The following is a 16,268-nucleotide window of genomic DNA, read 5'->3' on the forward strand; positions in this document are numbered from 1 at the left end:
GGATTAAAGGCGTGCGCCACCACGCCCGGCTTGTTTTTTTTTTTTTTTTAAAGATTTATTTATTTTATGTATGAGTGTTCATTACATCCCATTACAGATGGTTGTGAGCCACCATGTGGTTGCTGGGAATTGAACTCAGGCCCTCTGGAAGAGCAGCCAGTGCTCTTAACCGCTGAACCATCTCTCCATTTCCTATCTCTCTTTAACACCTAAACGTAAGAAAATGTAGATATTCACTAGCTCTTGGGCACATCTTTGAAATTGAACCTATGCATTTGTTTATATCACCCGGGAGGATAGCCATGTAAATATATAACGTATCCATTTTCCACTGGTAGACGTTTGTTTCCATTTTTTTTTCTGTTATAAATAGTGATCTTTCAAACAAATTTTTAAGTGTTCTTTTTGAGTTTTAAAACACATACAGCCTTATTAGATGTGATGGCTGCCTTCCAAACTACGTGAAACTACTTGTATTTCTCTTGGCAGAACAGTGGGATTCCATTTTGGGGGGTGGGGTGGGGTGGCAGGGCAGTGAGAAGAAGCAGGGTCTCACGTAGCCTCAGTTGGCCTTGATCCTGAAGAAAGTAGATCCTTGATGAGAAGTCCTAATCCTCCTCCTGTCGTCGTCTGCAGTGCTGGGGATGACTCTAGGTGTGTACTACCATGCACGGTTTATGCTGTGCTGGAGATCAATCTTAGGGCACTGTGCGTGCTAGGCAAGCACTCTGGAACTGAAGTGCATCCCCAGATCAGTAGAATTGTACTTGTGTCTGTCTAGTGAATGCTGAACTCTCCCTGGGTAAGGTGAACACATTGTATCAGGCTCCCTTTGCTGGGGGTAGCTCTCTGTCTGCCCGTGAACTCTCCACGTTCTCTTTATGCCATAGATGCCTGTCTTTACTGGTTGCGGTGTTGCTCTAAGCTTATAGCTCCTCTGGGCACTTCTTTTATGATGTTGTGTGATAAGCAGACACTTGACATTTTAATGTTATTAGTATTGTCGAATTTTCCCTTGTAGCCACTCTGGGGTTTTCATTAAAAAAAATTCTTCTCTACTCTAAGATAAAAGAGTTTCCCCCTCAAAGTCTTTTCTTAAAGTTTAAATTCTGATTACATTTATTTCCTTAATTTTCCAGGAACTGGTGAGGGTGGTGGTGATTGTGTATGTGTATGAATGTGTATGAATGTGTGTGTGTGTGTGTGTGTGTGTGTGTGTGCATGCTCATGAGCACATGTGTGTATTGAGAGGGAGGGATCCAATTTTGCTGTTTTTCTATATATGTAAGCGTGTATGAACTGTTTCATTATCATTTCCCCAGAAATGATATATAACAGCTCATCCTTTCCCCAGACTCCTATGCTAACTCTACCAGAGACCAAGCATCTTTGGTTTCTTTGAGGACTTCCTATTGTATGCTTTTACCTGTTCACCTCTCCTTGTGCTGGCATGCCTTGATTTGTGGCAGAATACGTCCCCCAATGCTGTTATCTTCAAAATTATCCCTGGATATTCTTTGCTGTTATTCAATATAAACAATTTGATATATCCGATTCATATTTGATATATCTAATTTAAAAGGTCCTGTATGGATTGTGACTGACATCACGTGAGCGATGGGAAGAAGGCTCAGATGCTAAGTGTGAGGACCTGAGTTTGAGTCTCAGGACCCACACGGAAGAACTGTGCATGCAGTATACATTTGTAATCCCAGGGCTGGGAAGATGGGACAGGTAGATCTCTGAAGTTTGCCACTAGCCAGCCTACAAAAGCCAAGCAACAGGCCAATGACAGATACTAGTTTACATAAATAAAGAAGGGAGAGGGTAAGGAAGGAGAGATGTAAGAAAATACTTGAAACACATCTTAGGAAAATATGCTACAATCAGTATAAAGGACTAGGTATGCAGGAGGCTTCAAAATAAATATTGATAGAATTCCTAAGTCTGAGTCATGCACACAAGCTATTTACTTATTTGTCTTGGCAACACCACACAGTTGAATTGACTAAAATTTGGATCAATTGTTCTTTGCATCGCTTTTAAAAAGGTTGCATTAAAACACAACGTTGAAAAAGAAAGTTGTCTCAGGCACACAGACATGGGGAATTAAAGAGGGCTAAAATTGCCAAATCCTTGGAATTGATTGTACAGATTTTGGAACAAGGCGTGGCTGCCATATCTAGTTTGTGTATTCTGGAAGCCCATCTCTCAGCCAGCGCACGCTTGTCAAAGGCTTCTCACTAGTAAGACGTGAGAGGGCTTCGTTCTGAAACGGGTTTTAGGTATCCCTGGCTGGCCTTGAGCTTGGGATTGGGAGGTGCTGATCTTGATCTTCTGATTCTCCTGCCTCAGACCTGGAGTGCTAGGATCAAGGGCTCTCACCACCATGCCTGTTTTATGTGATGCTAGGATCAAACCCAGGGCTTTGTGAATGGTAGGCAGGCTTTCTGACACTCCAGGCCCGGTCTATGAGTTTTCTTTAAAAATCACTCTGGTTTGGTCTTCCAGACTTAGCTATGGTGTCTTTTCAAGAGAGGAAAAAACTAAGTCATTTCCAACATAACATCCAATAAAGGGGAAGAAAAGGAAATTACAAGGTTAACAAAATAGAATATATAAATAAACCTTGTTAACGTTAGTCTATGTCTTTAAATGACTCTCAAAGCTAAAATTAAAAATGTCCAAACCAGTAGCACACATTATGAGACTCAGAGGACATCTCAGAGTGTGGTAGTCTTAAACTATGAAATTATAACATCAAAGCCCTCCCCCATCCTACTGCCCTCCCCGCCAGACACACACTGCTGTGGCTGTGCACAAGGTCACGGAGAAACGCCTCAGCCATTTTCACCCTGGATAACTTGACAGAGTGAGAGGGGGCTCATTTCTCTTTTCTTCAGGTTGGGACCCCAAACTCACCAACTTCAGGGACACAGTCCTGAGGGTTACAAGATTCTTTCTCTTCTGGTTTCAACTGGGGGTCGCAGAGGCTACCCGGGGTCATGTCATCTGAGAGACACCGAACTTCCCGCACCCGGAATCCGCCCTGACAGCTCTTGGAGCACTTGTGGAGCAAAAAGAGAGAAAAATGTCGGATTTCTCAGCAGCCTGTTAGGTCCCTGCACCAGGAGGAAGAGGAGGGAAACTCACACGGCTCCCAAAAGGGAAAGTGAGCCCCAGAACACACTTCCACAGGGCACCAGCAGGTGGGCCACCTTGTCCTGTGTGCCCCACTCCCACGCCCCTCCTTGCACTGTTCAGAGTGAATCCTAGTCTCCCACCACAACTTCCATAATATTTAATGGCTCCAAAAAGAGGGAGCCTTAAAAATGTACCATTGCTGTGCCTTATTATGTTAAAATCTATGTATATTTACTGTTTCTAGTCTTGTTTTAAAAATTTGGTGAATCTTTCATATTTTAAAAATAGGTTTGTATTTTTTATTTTTAAATCAGGATGGAGGAAAGTAGACATGGGTAGACGTGGAACGTATTGCATAAGTGTAGGGCATTTCTAAATGATAAATACAAAGTATTATTAAAAAAAAAAAACTAAACAAAACAGGGGTTGGAGAGATGGCTCAGAGGTTAAGAGCACGGACTGTTCTTCCAGAGGACCTGGGTTCAACTCCTAAGTCCCCACATAGTGGCTTACAATAGTCTGGAACTCCAGTCCCAGGAGAGCTGATACCCTCTCCTCTGTGCTCCAAGGGCACTGCATGCAGGTAGTACACTTCCATATATGCAGGCAAACACCCATACACATAAGATAAAAATAAACATGAAATTAAAATAATAATAATGATAATAATAATAAAAACTAGGGTCTATAGCTCAGTTCTACACTGTAGTTATAATTTTTTTTTTTTTTTTTTNNTTNTTTTGAGACAGGGTTTCTCTGTAGAGCTCTGGCTGTCCTGGAACTCACTTTGTAGACCAGGCTGGCCTCGAACTCAGAAATCTGCCTGCCTCTGCCTCCAGAGTGCTGGGATTAAAGGTATGTGCCACTATGCCCGGCCTGTAGTTATAATTTATAATCTAAATCTGCAGGTCTTTCTTCCATTACCTTATGCTTGTTTACTTTTAATGTTTAAAAATTAAAACAAATTGTCTTTGAGACAGAGTCTCACTGTGTAGCCCTGACTTGGCCTGGAACTCACTCTGTGGTCCAAGTTGGCTTGGAACTCATGGAGATTGGGCCTTCGGCTTGGCAGGTAAGTACCTTTATGTGCTGGGTCCTCACTGTCACTTAATTTTTATTACTTAAAAAAAATTTAATTAATTAAAATATTTTAAACAAAAAATGATTAATTTTTCTGGAGTCAGGGTCTCATGTAGCCCAGGCTAGCCTCAATGTAGCCAAGGATGATCTTGAATATCTCCTTACTGTTTTGAAACCCTGTTATTCTTTGACAGTGTCATCCCCGTGGACGCATGCATTTGTATTTTAGCTATTTTCTTCCCTTGCTCTCCTTACTCAGCCCTTCCCACTCCCTCTGACCCCCTTCCTCTCGGACAAGTCCCCTCCTCTTTTCATGCCTGGTTTGTGTGTTTGCTTGTGACCCATTTTAATTAGGGTTGTTTGCGTGAACATGGTGGGGGACAATTTACTGGTGACTACATTGCTGAAGAAAGTGATTGCCCCTTCCCCAGCAATCCTTAGCTGAGGGCGGTTCCTCAGAGAGGGGTGGGACCTCATGAATCCCTTCCCCTTCTGTGAGGGACTGTTGCTGAGACCCATCTTGTAGAGGTCTCCTGTGGACAGCCTCAAACTTCTCCTACCTCCATCTCCCAAGTAATGGGATTACAGGCCTGTGCTGCCATGCCCAGTTTATGTGGTGCTGAAGACGGACCCCAGTGCTTTGTGCACGCTAGGCAAGCACTCTGCCAGCTGAGCTGCGTCCCCAGCTGTTACGTTTCTTTTGGAGAAAGAACCTAGAGTCATCTGCTCTGTGGAGCTTTCCTTGTCTCGACTGCTGACCCTATCCCCATAGTGTATTTTAACACAACCCTGTTTTCTCCATTTCCTGGAAACTGTTAGTTGGATCTATAGGAGGCCTCAGCAAAGTCAGAGCCACAGGGTCCTGTGGTTGTCTGTCTTTTGAGGATGTCAGCAGCCAGTGACATGCGATGTCGCAAACTAGTTAGTTCATCTGGTGTTGCAAGACAGTGACATTTGAATCCTGAAGAGGATTCAATATTAAAGACTCTCTGGCTCCTACAAGTATCAATCAAAGCCGCACTATGGATGGGAGAAAGTCCCTTTGCTAGTGGGTCTGTCTGTTGTCTCCAAAGGTTAGTGGGTCTATCTGGTGTCTTGACTTTTTCAGTGGGTGGAACTGAGAAAAAATTTTTAAAAGACAATTCATTTTTAAATTTACCATCACCGTTGTTACTATTATTAGTTTGGTTTTTCAAGATGGGGTTTCTCTGTGTAATAAATAGCCTTGGCTGTCCTGGAACTCACTTTGTAGATCAGACTGGCCTTGATCTCACAGAACTCTCACAGAGTTCAATGGAGCACTTTAGTGTGTTTGTTCATATATGTGTGTGTAAATGTGTGTATGTGGGGGCATGTGTTTGTGGGTATGTGTGCACATGTATGGACACATATGTGTAGGCCAGAAGTTGATGGTAGATATCTTTTCCAATTTTCTCTCCACTGTATGTATGCATGTATGTACATACATACATAATGTATTTTTGAGGCAGTCTTTCTATGTAGCGCTGCAGTCCTGGCACTTGCTGTGCAGGCTAGGCTGTCCTTGAACTCATGGAGATGGCTTGCTTCTACCTCCTCAGTGCTGTGATCAAAGGCATGCTCCAGCCTGCCTAGCTCTCCACTTTGTTTTTTAAGCTAGCATCTCTCACTGAACCGGAAGCTCATCATTTCAGCTAGCCTGCCATTCTAAGGCTCCTCCTGTCTCCACCTCCCCAGTGCTGGGGTTGCAGGCTCATGCGGTGGTACCCGGCTCACAATGCAGGACTTTAAGCAGTATCTTTGAGGCCTTTCAAACTCCATTATTCTCTGCAATGATGTCTGTCAAGATGCAGCCCAAGACACCTGTGTACTGCTTGGTAAACACAAATGTCTTAGCCAGGAGGGGCCCAGAATTAGTCTTCTCAAGCAAGACCCCCAAATACACCCCAAAAGCTTGAGAATGATTGGATTACGAAACCCAAATCTGTAAGTTTCAGGGTTCCCGAAAGAGCAGGGTCTCCCTCATTGTGTCTACAGAGAGTAGATGCCACAGGGGATCTAGCATCTCTTCATGGGCTGGGCCCAGGACTCTCCCCAGAGTCATCTGTGGACCACTGTGACTTACCATGCTCCATTCTGTGCTAAACCATTTAGCTCCACAAGGCTTGAGGTGGCAGACCTGCTGGCTTGGGGGCTTCTCCAGGAATGAACACTCATAAGGGTCTAGCACTTCAAAGGTGTCTGCATTCTTCCTAACACAGATAACTTCCCTCTGCTGGGTCCCACTGCCACACTCGATGGAACACTGGAGAAGAAGCAGAGACAGACGGGTGTCACATGATACAAGGGGGACGAAAACCGTGATCGTGGAGGGACATCCTTAAGTCCTCCACCGAGGCATATGAAAAAGAGCAAGACAGAGGCTACAAGAATAGAAATTGGGGGTGGAAAGATGGCTCAGTGGTTAAGAGTACCGGCTGTTCTTCAATAGGGATCAATTTCCAGCACCCACATGGCGGCTCATGACTATGTGTAACTTCAGTTCGAGCGGTTCAGACACCCTCAGGCAAAACACCAAGGCACATAAAAGTTAATAGAAGTTGGTGTTGATAAGGAATATAGGGGCTGGAGAGATGGCTCTGTGGGTAAAATGTTCGCTGCACAACTGAGAAGACCCGAGTTCAAATCCTCAGCAACCAGGTAAAAAGTGAGTGTGGCTTTTGGTGTTGAGAGGCAGAGACAGGAGGCTCCTGGAGGCTCGTTGGTCAGCCCATCTAGTCAACTAGTGAGCTCCGGGATTCGAGAGAGAACTTGTCTAAGGAAACATGGCTCTAGCTGCATGTGTAGCAGAGAATGGCCTAGTTGGTCATCAATGAGAGGACAGGTCCTCGGTCCTGTGAAGGTTCTATGCCCCAGTATAGGGGATGCCAGGGCCAGGAAGTAGGAGTGGGTGAGTTAGTGAGCAGGGGGAGAGAGGAGGGGATAGGGGGTTTTTGGAGGGGAAACCAGGAAAGGTGATAACATTTGAAATGTAAATATAGAAAATAATAAAAAAAGAAAAATTAAAAAAAAAAAAAGAAAAAAGAAAAGAAGGTCGATGCAGATGAAGGAGGAGACACTGATAACAACCTGAGTGGGGACTGAGACAATGTCTTGGTGTAACTGACACCTGACCCCCGCTGCATCAGCACCAAGGCTCAGAGAAAATAGGCCAGGGCCCGAGTCTCAGAGGGTTCTCAAGGACATGGTGTGACACTCCAAAGACAGATCCATTTTTTTATCTGTGGGTGACAGCAATCTGGGGGAGAGGCAGTGATATCTTCAGGGGTGACAGCAGCCACACCACTTGGGGTACCCTCTGTCTTTTCCCCTTCACTACTGTATTTCTCTCCAGAGGGGCAGTGCTGTTGCTGTTGAGCTGCCAGCCCCACGGCTGGCACAACTGCTCCCATCCCATTCACGGTTCCATGTCTGCTGTGGGAATGTGGGCCACAGTGCAGCTTCTTGGCACATGCTCCAGGGGCAAAGGCATGGCAGGTAAAAAGATTAGTAAACACAGAGTGAGGAGTTCTGATTTTGACCAAGTGCCTCCCACTGCCAGCCATGAGTGACACCCTGTATGACCTGTCTTCTACAAAGCCTTCTGTGACGGCTAACCTTGGCTGTCAACTTGACACACCTGGGAAGATGGAGCTTCAGTTAAGGAAGGGCCTCCATCAGCTTGGCCTGTGGACATTTTCTTGAGTGTTAATTGATGTAAGGGGACCCAGCCCACTGTGGGCGGTACTATCTCTATGCAGGTGGGTCTGGGCAAGAAAGGAAGCTGACTCTTGAGCCTGAGGGAGCCAGGAAGCAGGGTCCTTCTGAAGTTCCCTGCTTGAGCTCCTGCTCTGATGTCCTTGTCCTTCCTTGATGGACGGTGACCTAGAAAAGCATCAAATGAAATGCACCCTCCTCCCTAGTTTGGTTTCGGTCCAAGTGTTTTCTCATAGCAGCAGGAGAGCAAAGATACCTCCTAGCAGCCTAGGGAGGCTGGCATTAGCCTCTGTGATTGAGACAAGGAAATAGACTCAGGGAGGTGAAATTACCTCACCGAGTCAGGAATTCCCTGAGATTGGAGCTGGGTTCAGTTATATCAGTGACCACCAGGGATGGTCATGAGAACAGCCCTGGAAATACTCTAACCCAGTCCTCTGACTCTTTGGAATTTTATAGATTTTATTAACCAAAACAGTAGAAGTCTAAGAAAAAAAAAAAGCATTTCCCCATACTGTCTACATAAGAACAATTCATTGAAATGGTTGAAATTATAAAATGTGTGTGTGTGTATACATATATATAAAATCTCAACATAGGGTGTCCTGTAGCCTAGACTGGCTTTAACCAGGTAGCCTAAGATGATCTTGAACTTAAGATCTTTCTGTCTCTACCTTCCAGGTTCTGGAATTACAGGCATGCACAACATGCCTGATTTTATTAGTGCTGAGGATTGAACCTGGGGCTTCATGCATGTTAGGCAAATTACCATCAGAAGCCCTCCTGCACGAATGTGAATATATGAATACACACACACATGTAAATTGTATATGAGGGCTTTATTGCATGTATGTAGTATGAACCCATACAACCAGAAGAGGGCACCGGATCCCCTTGGAAGTGGAGTTAAGGATGGTTGTGACCCCCCATGTGTGCACAGGGGACTGAACTCAGGTCGTCAGCAGGAACAGAAGCAGCAGTGCTCTGAACTGGTCAGCCATCCCCAAGGCCCCTCCAGCACCAGGTCTTGCATTTTCATACTCTGCTATTTCTATATTGTATTATATGTACCTTGAACACTCTAGTGATTGTTGTTGTTGTTGCACATGTAGATGATATTTATTTTACTGGGTAAGGACAAATGATAAAACCCTGAGACCAGGAGCACTCTTGTTCAAGAAATCTTTTTTTTTTTTCCTTTAATAATTGCTTTGAGAAAAGTTCTCATGATGTATTCCTGGCTCTTCAGGAACTCACTCCATAGACCAGGCTGTCCTTGAGCTCACAGAGATCTACTGTCCCTGCCTCAGAGTGTCAGGACTAAAGCCGTGTGCCACCACATCCAGCTGATGATTACTTCCTTAAAACAGACCCACATGGTGGGGTGACCGAGGAAGGACAAATGGTGCGTTCTGCCTCCTGCCCTTTGCTGTTGACTTGCTTTCCAAAGGGCCTGTGTCAGTTACAGAGAAAAGCAGGCCGCTTTCGTCAAGGTCTGTCTTTCAAGCTACTTTAAAAAACTCCTACGGAGCAAGTATCTGAATACTGTGCAAATCGTGACCTTCAGCCAAAGGCCTTGGAGAATCAGCCAGAGCTAAAGGGGCCAAGAACTCAAACCCAGGCAGGCAGTGGGGGTGGGTGGGGGGAGGGGCTGTGACAGTGCAGCCACTGGGATGCTCTCTAGATTTTCCTCAGGGGTTCATACTCAATGCTGGAACAAGGAGAAAAAACAGCCCATCGATTTGTAAGTTACTTTAGTTTCTTTGCTATCTGCTCTTTATATCATACACTTCCACCTTTAAAAAAATAGGGGTGAGCTGGTGAGATGGCTCAGTGGTTAAGAGCACTGGCTTCTCTTCCAGATGTCCTGAGTTCAATTCCCACCAATCACCTAGTGGCTTAAGACCATCTATAAAGGGATCCGATGCCCTCTTCTGGCATGCATGTGTACACACAAACTGAATACTCCTATACAAGCAAACAGATACATATCTGTGTGTATGACGTGTGTGTGTGCATGTGTGTGTATGTGTGTGCATGTGTGTGAGTGTAGGCAAACATGGACCATGCTGCATGTCTGGAGGCCACAGCAAGCTTGCATATTGACCTTCACGTTCTACTTTGAAGCAGGTCTCTTGCTGTTCACTCTCTTGCTGTATTCCAGGCTGGCTGGCCTGCAAACCTCCATGCTCTTCTCCATCTCCCATCTCAGCTGAGAAGTACCGGGATTACAGATATATGCTGCCGTGGTCTGGCGTTTACATGGCTTCTGGGGAATCTAAACGCAGGCCCTCGTGTTTGTGGGACAAATGCTTTATCCATTGACCAATCTCTCAGGCCCCCACCTCCAGATTTTTATTTATTTATCTTGTTTTTCAAGACAGGGTTTCTCTGTGTAGCCTTGGCTGTCCTGGAACTCGACCTGTAGACCAGACTTTTCTTGAACTCAGATAGATCCACCTGCCTCTGCCTCCTGAGTGAGGGGATTAAAGTTGTGAGCTACTAGACCCGGCCCCGTCTCCAGATTTTTAAGCAGCAGTTTCTGACATTGTTGAGCACTAACAAACCAGCTAATGGCAATGATGCAGCAGCAGCAGCCACCTGCTGCATTTACTGTATGCTAGGCTACACGTTCATTCCCGAGGCACAGAGATTTATTTGTTTTGCTCACTGATGTAGCTCACATGCTTAAGTGAGCACACAGTAAGTAGGTACAAACTGAATCTTGTTGACTGAACAACTTGCTTAAGCAAGCACACAGTAGGTACCTATTAAACCTTGTTGGCTGAGCAAGGTGCTTAAGCGAACACACAGTAGGTGCACACTCAACCTTATTGGCTGAACAAGGTGCTTAAGAGAGCACACAGTAGGTGCACTCTGAGCCTTCTCAGCTGAACAAGGTGCTTAGGTGAGCACGCAGAAAGGGTGCACCTGTTGGCTGAATGGCATACTAAGAACATAACAGCTTTTCCTGGTCACGACAGGCAGCTAGTAGCATGGCCAGATTCAAAGTTGTCTTCTAACCCCTCCACTATATTGCCTCTTCCAGGAACAGACAGATGTACCCAGCTCTGGCTACACACCTGACTCCAGCTGCCAGTGAACCACTCCACCTTGCCTGTGCAGGGCCCATTGTCACACGGCGTAGTCTCCGCTGGCCTGTTGTTCCCACAGCCTTCCAACGGCAGGCTGCTGACATGGTTGGTCATGCACACCACCGAACGTGTCCTCACTCCTGCCCCACACTCCGCTGAGCACTGTGAGACAGAAGGAAGGCATATTAGCGGGGGCCCTAGCAGGTTCTGGGGATACTTCCAAATGATGCCAAGGGCTTCCTGACCCTGCAGCTCTTTCTTCTACACACAGCTGACAACCTTTTCTCACTCAGGACAGTCTCCATGATGGGAGTCTCCTCATCTAATCCTTTTGTCTTCTAGGGTTTTCGTTATTCACAGACACATGTTTGTACGTGTTATGTGGGAAACTCTAGAAACAAACAAGTCATCAATTTTAAGTGGTCCTGACTATCCCATTCTTCAAGAATTCCAGTTCTAGTACTCCACCCTGTACCCCATTCTGCATAGTCAGTGTTGCTGTAGTCCTGTGACCATATGAGGGGCTCTGAGAGCACATGGCTCCCTCTTCCTGGATGTTCTCCCCTTCACCAGGAAACACCAGAAGCTTGAGGACTGGGTTCCAGTGCCCTTCCTCTAGAGCATCCTTGCCTGCCTCTTTAACATGCTCTCTGTAGCCTCTGAAGTCACGTGGTTCTCTACCCACTCCCTTCATTTGTTTTCCAATTTGTTTAAAATTTTTGTCTGTAAATACAGTGTGTAAGTATGTGTGTGTGTGTGTGTGTGTGTGTGTGTGTGTGTGTGTATGTGCGCGTGCAGGTGGGGGCCTGAAGTTTATGTTTCTATGTCCTCCTCAACTGCTCTCTACCTTAGTTTTTTAGGTCAGGGGCTCACTGAACTGGACACTCACTAATTTAGTCACAGTGGCTGACCAAGGAGCCTCAGGAATCATCCATCCAATGCTGGATGTGGTAAGAACATTCTTACCATTAGAGATGGGGAGTTGGTCATGAGATGATCAGTTAACTAACCTTTCTCTCCTCTCACTTCTCCGCATGTCTCTGTCACTCCCACACTCACCTCCCTCGATGACCACACCCCGTTCTCTGATCCTTTCTCCACTATGTATCTTCCTCCTCACTTAAGGAGGGCATGAGCCCTCCAGACAAGCTCCCCTTCTGTGGTCATCACTTCTGTCCTTTGTCGTATAAAATATTAACATCAAATACAATCTATATACGGTTCTCTAGTTAATCATTTGTTAGTTCAAGTACAGGCTGAACATAGAGACTATACAGGTAGTGGTAGTCCTGATCCTTTCCCCTGGGTCACACACTGACATAAAACTTTAGCTCTGAGCCAGGCATGGTGGCGCACACTTTTAATCCTAGCACTTGGGAGGCAGAGGCAGGTGGATTTCTGAGTTTGAGGCCAGCCTGGTCTACAAAGTGAGTTCCAGGACTGCCAAGGCTACCAAAAAAACAAAAAACAAAAAACAAAAAACAAAACAAAACAAAACAAAACCCTGAAACTTTAGCTCTGTTTGTACTGTTGTGAGAATTCTGAGACACAGAGTCAACTCCTTGGGGTTAAAAAGCCATTTGTTACAGTAGGCAGAATAATCCAGGCTGGAGACACTTTTGTTCTAGCCTTGTGTGGTCTGATGTTCACAACTGTGCAACTCAAGACAAGGTATATAAAATCTCTTGTGAAGAATAAAAAGTAAAGTCATGACAGTTGGAGAGGTGGCTCAGTGGCATTAGTGCTTCCTAGCTGGGCATGGTGGCGCCCACCTTTAATCCTAGCACCAGGGAGGTAGAGGCAGGCAGATCTCTGTGAATTTGAGGCCAGCCTGGTCTATACAGTGAGTTCTATGTCAGCCTAGGCTACATAAAGAGACCCTGTACCAAAACAAAACAAACAAAAAACAAAACAAAACAAAAAAAACAAACAAAAACCCGAGTGCCTGCTGCTTTTGCAGAGGAACCAAGTTTGGTTCCAGCATCCACACTGAACAGATCACAGCTGCATATAACTCTAGAGCCATGGAATATGACACCCTCTACTGTCATCTGTGGCCACTCATGAACATGTCATCCATACACATGCACACATGCATTCTTACATGTACACATAGCATCTTTACATACATATATACACATGGCATCCACACATATGCATATGGCATTTTACACACACAGCATCCTTACACATACATATGACATCCTTACACCTACACAGGGCATGCACACACACAAAGATAGCAATAATAATTAAAATGCAAATGTTCAAAAAGTAAACCAGATGTCATTTTTGCTGTCTCAAGTTCTACAAATATTTTTCCCTACGTAAGTTTCGCCTGCTGAATGGACTTATTTAATCTTCTGCCTTCCACACTTAGGTATGTGCACCTGGGGCAAGCCGGTCTCCAAATCCCCCATGGTCAACCATCGAGCCAGGTCCAGAGAGAGGACCAGGATGACGGGACTTGAAAGCTTCTCTATCATGCCACTGGCTGGGGGAAGCATGGACAACTTAGATCCGAAAGGAGCTTCTCAGGGCTTGGAAGCCTGAGAAATGGAGGGAAGTGGGGTGCCCCCCTCACACAGCAGGGACTGAGATATACATATCTGCTCTCCACTCTTTAGATGTGCTCTGGAAAGACTGGTCATGTCTGCTGAGGTAGGCAGAAAAGAGACAGCACCCCAGTCACACTTGGGGGCTGCAGAAACAGGCACACAAGGGATTCCCAAGCCTCGTTCTGGTGAGCGTCACCTTGTGTAAGGCTCTCATAGCTGTTCAACATCGGGTACCTTCCTCAGTTGCTTTCTGTCTTGTTTTTTTATTATTTATTCATTTTCATTTTGTGAGAGAACCCTGACTAGCCTGAAACTCACTGTATAGATCAGGGTGTTCTGGGATCCACAGAGATCCACCACCTCTCCCTCCTGAGTGGTGGGATTAAAGGTGTCCACCACAGTGTCTGACTTTACACTTTTCTTTTTTCTTCTTCTTTTTTTGAGTAAAGGTCTCTTACCTGAACCGGGAGCACCCTGGTTCAGATAGGCTGGCTGACTAATGACCTCTACCTCCCCTGAACTAATAGTACAGATGCTACCATCATGCCTGGCTTTTATATAGGTGCTGGGATCTGAACTCGGGTCCTCATGCTTGAGCAGCAATCACCCACAAAGCCATCTCCTAAGTCCCTACATTTTTTTCCCCCAGTCACAGTGAATACATGCAAGATCTACCATTTCAACTGCTCCTGAGCTTCCTCTTCCTCGCTTGCATGCCTTCTTTCTATCCATCCCGGAATCCGTCTTTCATTAGAAACTCTGTTTCCATCTCTGGCAGATGAATTCAACTGACTGCTGGCTTCCCTTGCCTATAGTAATGAGCGGAGTGATGACCAGCCGCATCTACCTGTGAGTTTCCTTTAATAGCTCAGCCCTGAGGAGTGATTGTCTACTATATTTCAGGCACAAAAAATCTATGAAGTCGTCTCCTAACCTTGGAATGCGGAGGAGAGGCGAGCTATTTTTTTTTTTTTCAACACCCCCTCCTTAACTGCAGAGACCCTTGGTCCTCATAGGAGTCTATAAACCTGAGTCCGTCTCTAGCCTTTTGCCAAAGATATTGTGGCAGCTGGTGGTCCTCAGAGCAAACCAGCTGCCGTCTTTAACAGATCAGCTGAGCCTGCTTGTAAGGGTTGGTCACAGCTGGGGCTGTGGGATGGTGGCATTTCTCAGAGAGGGAGGGCTTAGGGAGGGTCCATGGACTTTGGGTTTCAGCTACTGGTGTGCAATTCTTCTCTAGCTACACACGGCCTAGAAGGCCCCAAGAATATAGACAGGGGTGGGCAGGGAGGGTGGTAATTGTGGTGGTTTGGTTAGGAATGGCCCCCACATCTCATCTATTTGACTGTTGGATCACGGGGAGTATAATTAGCTGAGACGGATTGGAAGGTGTGGCCTCCTTGGAGGAAGTGTGTCACTGGGCATGGGATTTGGGGTTTTGAAGGCTCCAGTCTGGCCCAGTGTCTCTTCTTCCTGCTCCCCGTGGCTCTGGATCTAGAACTCTGAGCCTCTCCAGCACTGTGTCTGCCAGTGTGCTGTCTTGCTCCCCTACCACGGCAACATTAGACTAACCCTCTGAAACTCTAAGCAAGCCCCCAACTAAATGCTGTCTTTTATAAAAGTTGCTTTGGTCATGGTATCTCTTCACAGTGATGGGACACCGACTAAGGCAGTAACCAGAGGGGAGCCAGCCATAGATGCTCACAGCCATGGGGATCCACCTATGCAGCTATGGGAAAGTTGTCACGCATTCCCCCAGGGTTGCTGTGTTGGGATCGCCTACACTCCTGCAACAATCCCTTGCCCATGCTTGCAAGAGAGCCCAACAAACTCTTTGGATTTCCAGGGTGGACTTTGGTTTGCCATTGGAATCTTATGAGGACGAAGGAGACACTGTTGATGTCTCATTGGGGAGGGAATGGACTTTGGGATTCTGAGTTGCAGTGAGTCCCTGAGTGGCTCAGGGGAATCCTGTGACATGGCTCATCCCCGCCCTGATCTTTGCCAGGAGGGCACACTCACCCTTTCGCTCCATTCTGTGAGGAACCAGCTCTTTGCACAGGGCCCCATGTCACAGTTCTCGATGTCGTTTGGCCGGAGCTTCATGTTGCACTCCTCGTCATGCACCACGTCCCCGATGTTGCTCACACACTTCACGTCTCGGGTCCGCTGCCCCACGCCACAGGGCACCGAGCACTAAAACACAGCAGGCTTTGGTGTCGTGTTCTCATTCTTGGTCATCTGACCCCCAACAGATAATGTGAGGAGGACCTATGTGTTGTTGGGTCCACTGCAATTCCCAGGGGAGAAAGTGATCATGGGAAAACCCTCTGGCCTGTCCCTCTAAGAACCTTCTTGAATGGCATACTGGCCTGCTCTGGGCCTCAGCCTTTCCATCTCCAGGAAGGATGCACAGTTAGGAGGCACTGGCTCTGACAGTAATTGCTAACCTTCTCTTAACACGTGGGAGACATAGGGCAGGTAAAGTCTGCAGTCACAGGACTCCCATAGGCTCACCCGCAAGACTGGATATAGGCCATGCGCACTAGCCTGAACTCTACTGAGCTGTTGGCAGGAGCCGTGTTTATTTTATTTTATTTTATTTTATTTTATTTTATTTTTTATTTTCTTTATTTACATTTCAAATGCTATCCCG

At 46.1% G+C, this 16,268-nt stretch overlaps 1 protein-coding gene across 3 annotated transcripts in view; it reads right to left on the reverse strand.

The window, feature by feature from the left end:
- The window catches only part of Thsd4 (thrombospondin type 1 domain containing 4), a 560,327-nt gene that overhangs the window by 3,664 nt on the left and 540,395 nt on the right, over positions 1-16,268 (reverse strand). For all 3 annotated transcript variants that reach the window (XM_029543546.1, XM_029543547.1, XM_021206618.1), the window contains 4 exons: positions 15,635-15,808; positions 11,043-11,216; positions 6,329-6,508; positions 2,923-3,067 (listed from right to left, as the gene is read on the reverse strand). In XM_029543546.1, the coding sequence (XP_029399406.1) occupies positions 2,923-3,067; positions 6,329-6,508; positions 11,043-11,216; positions 15,635-15,808 (673 nt within the window). The remainder of the gene's footprint in view (positions 1-2,922; positions 3,068-6,328; positions 6,509-11,042; positions 11,217-15,634; positions 15,809-16,268) is intronic.

Source organism: Mus pahari, chromosome 10, assembly GCF_900095145.1.
Source record: "Mus pahari chromosome 10, PAHARI_EIJ_v1.1, whole genome shotgun sequence".
Taxonomy (NCBI): Eukaryota; Metazoa; Chordata; class Mammalia; order Rodentia; family Muridae; genus Mus; species Mus pahari.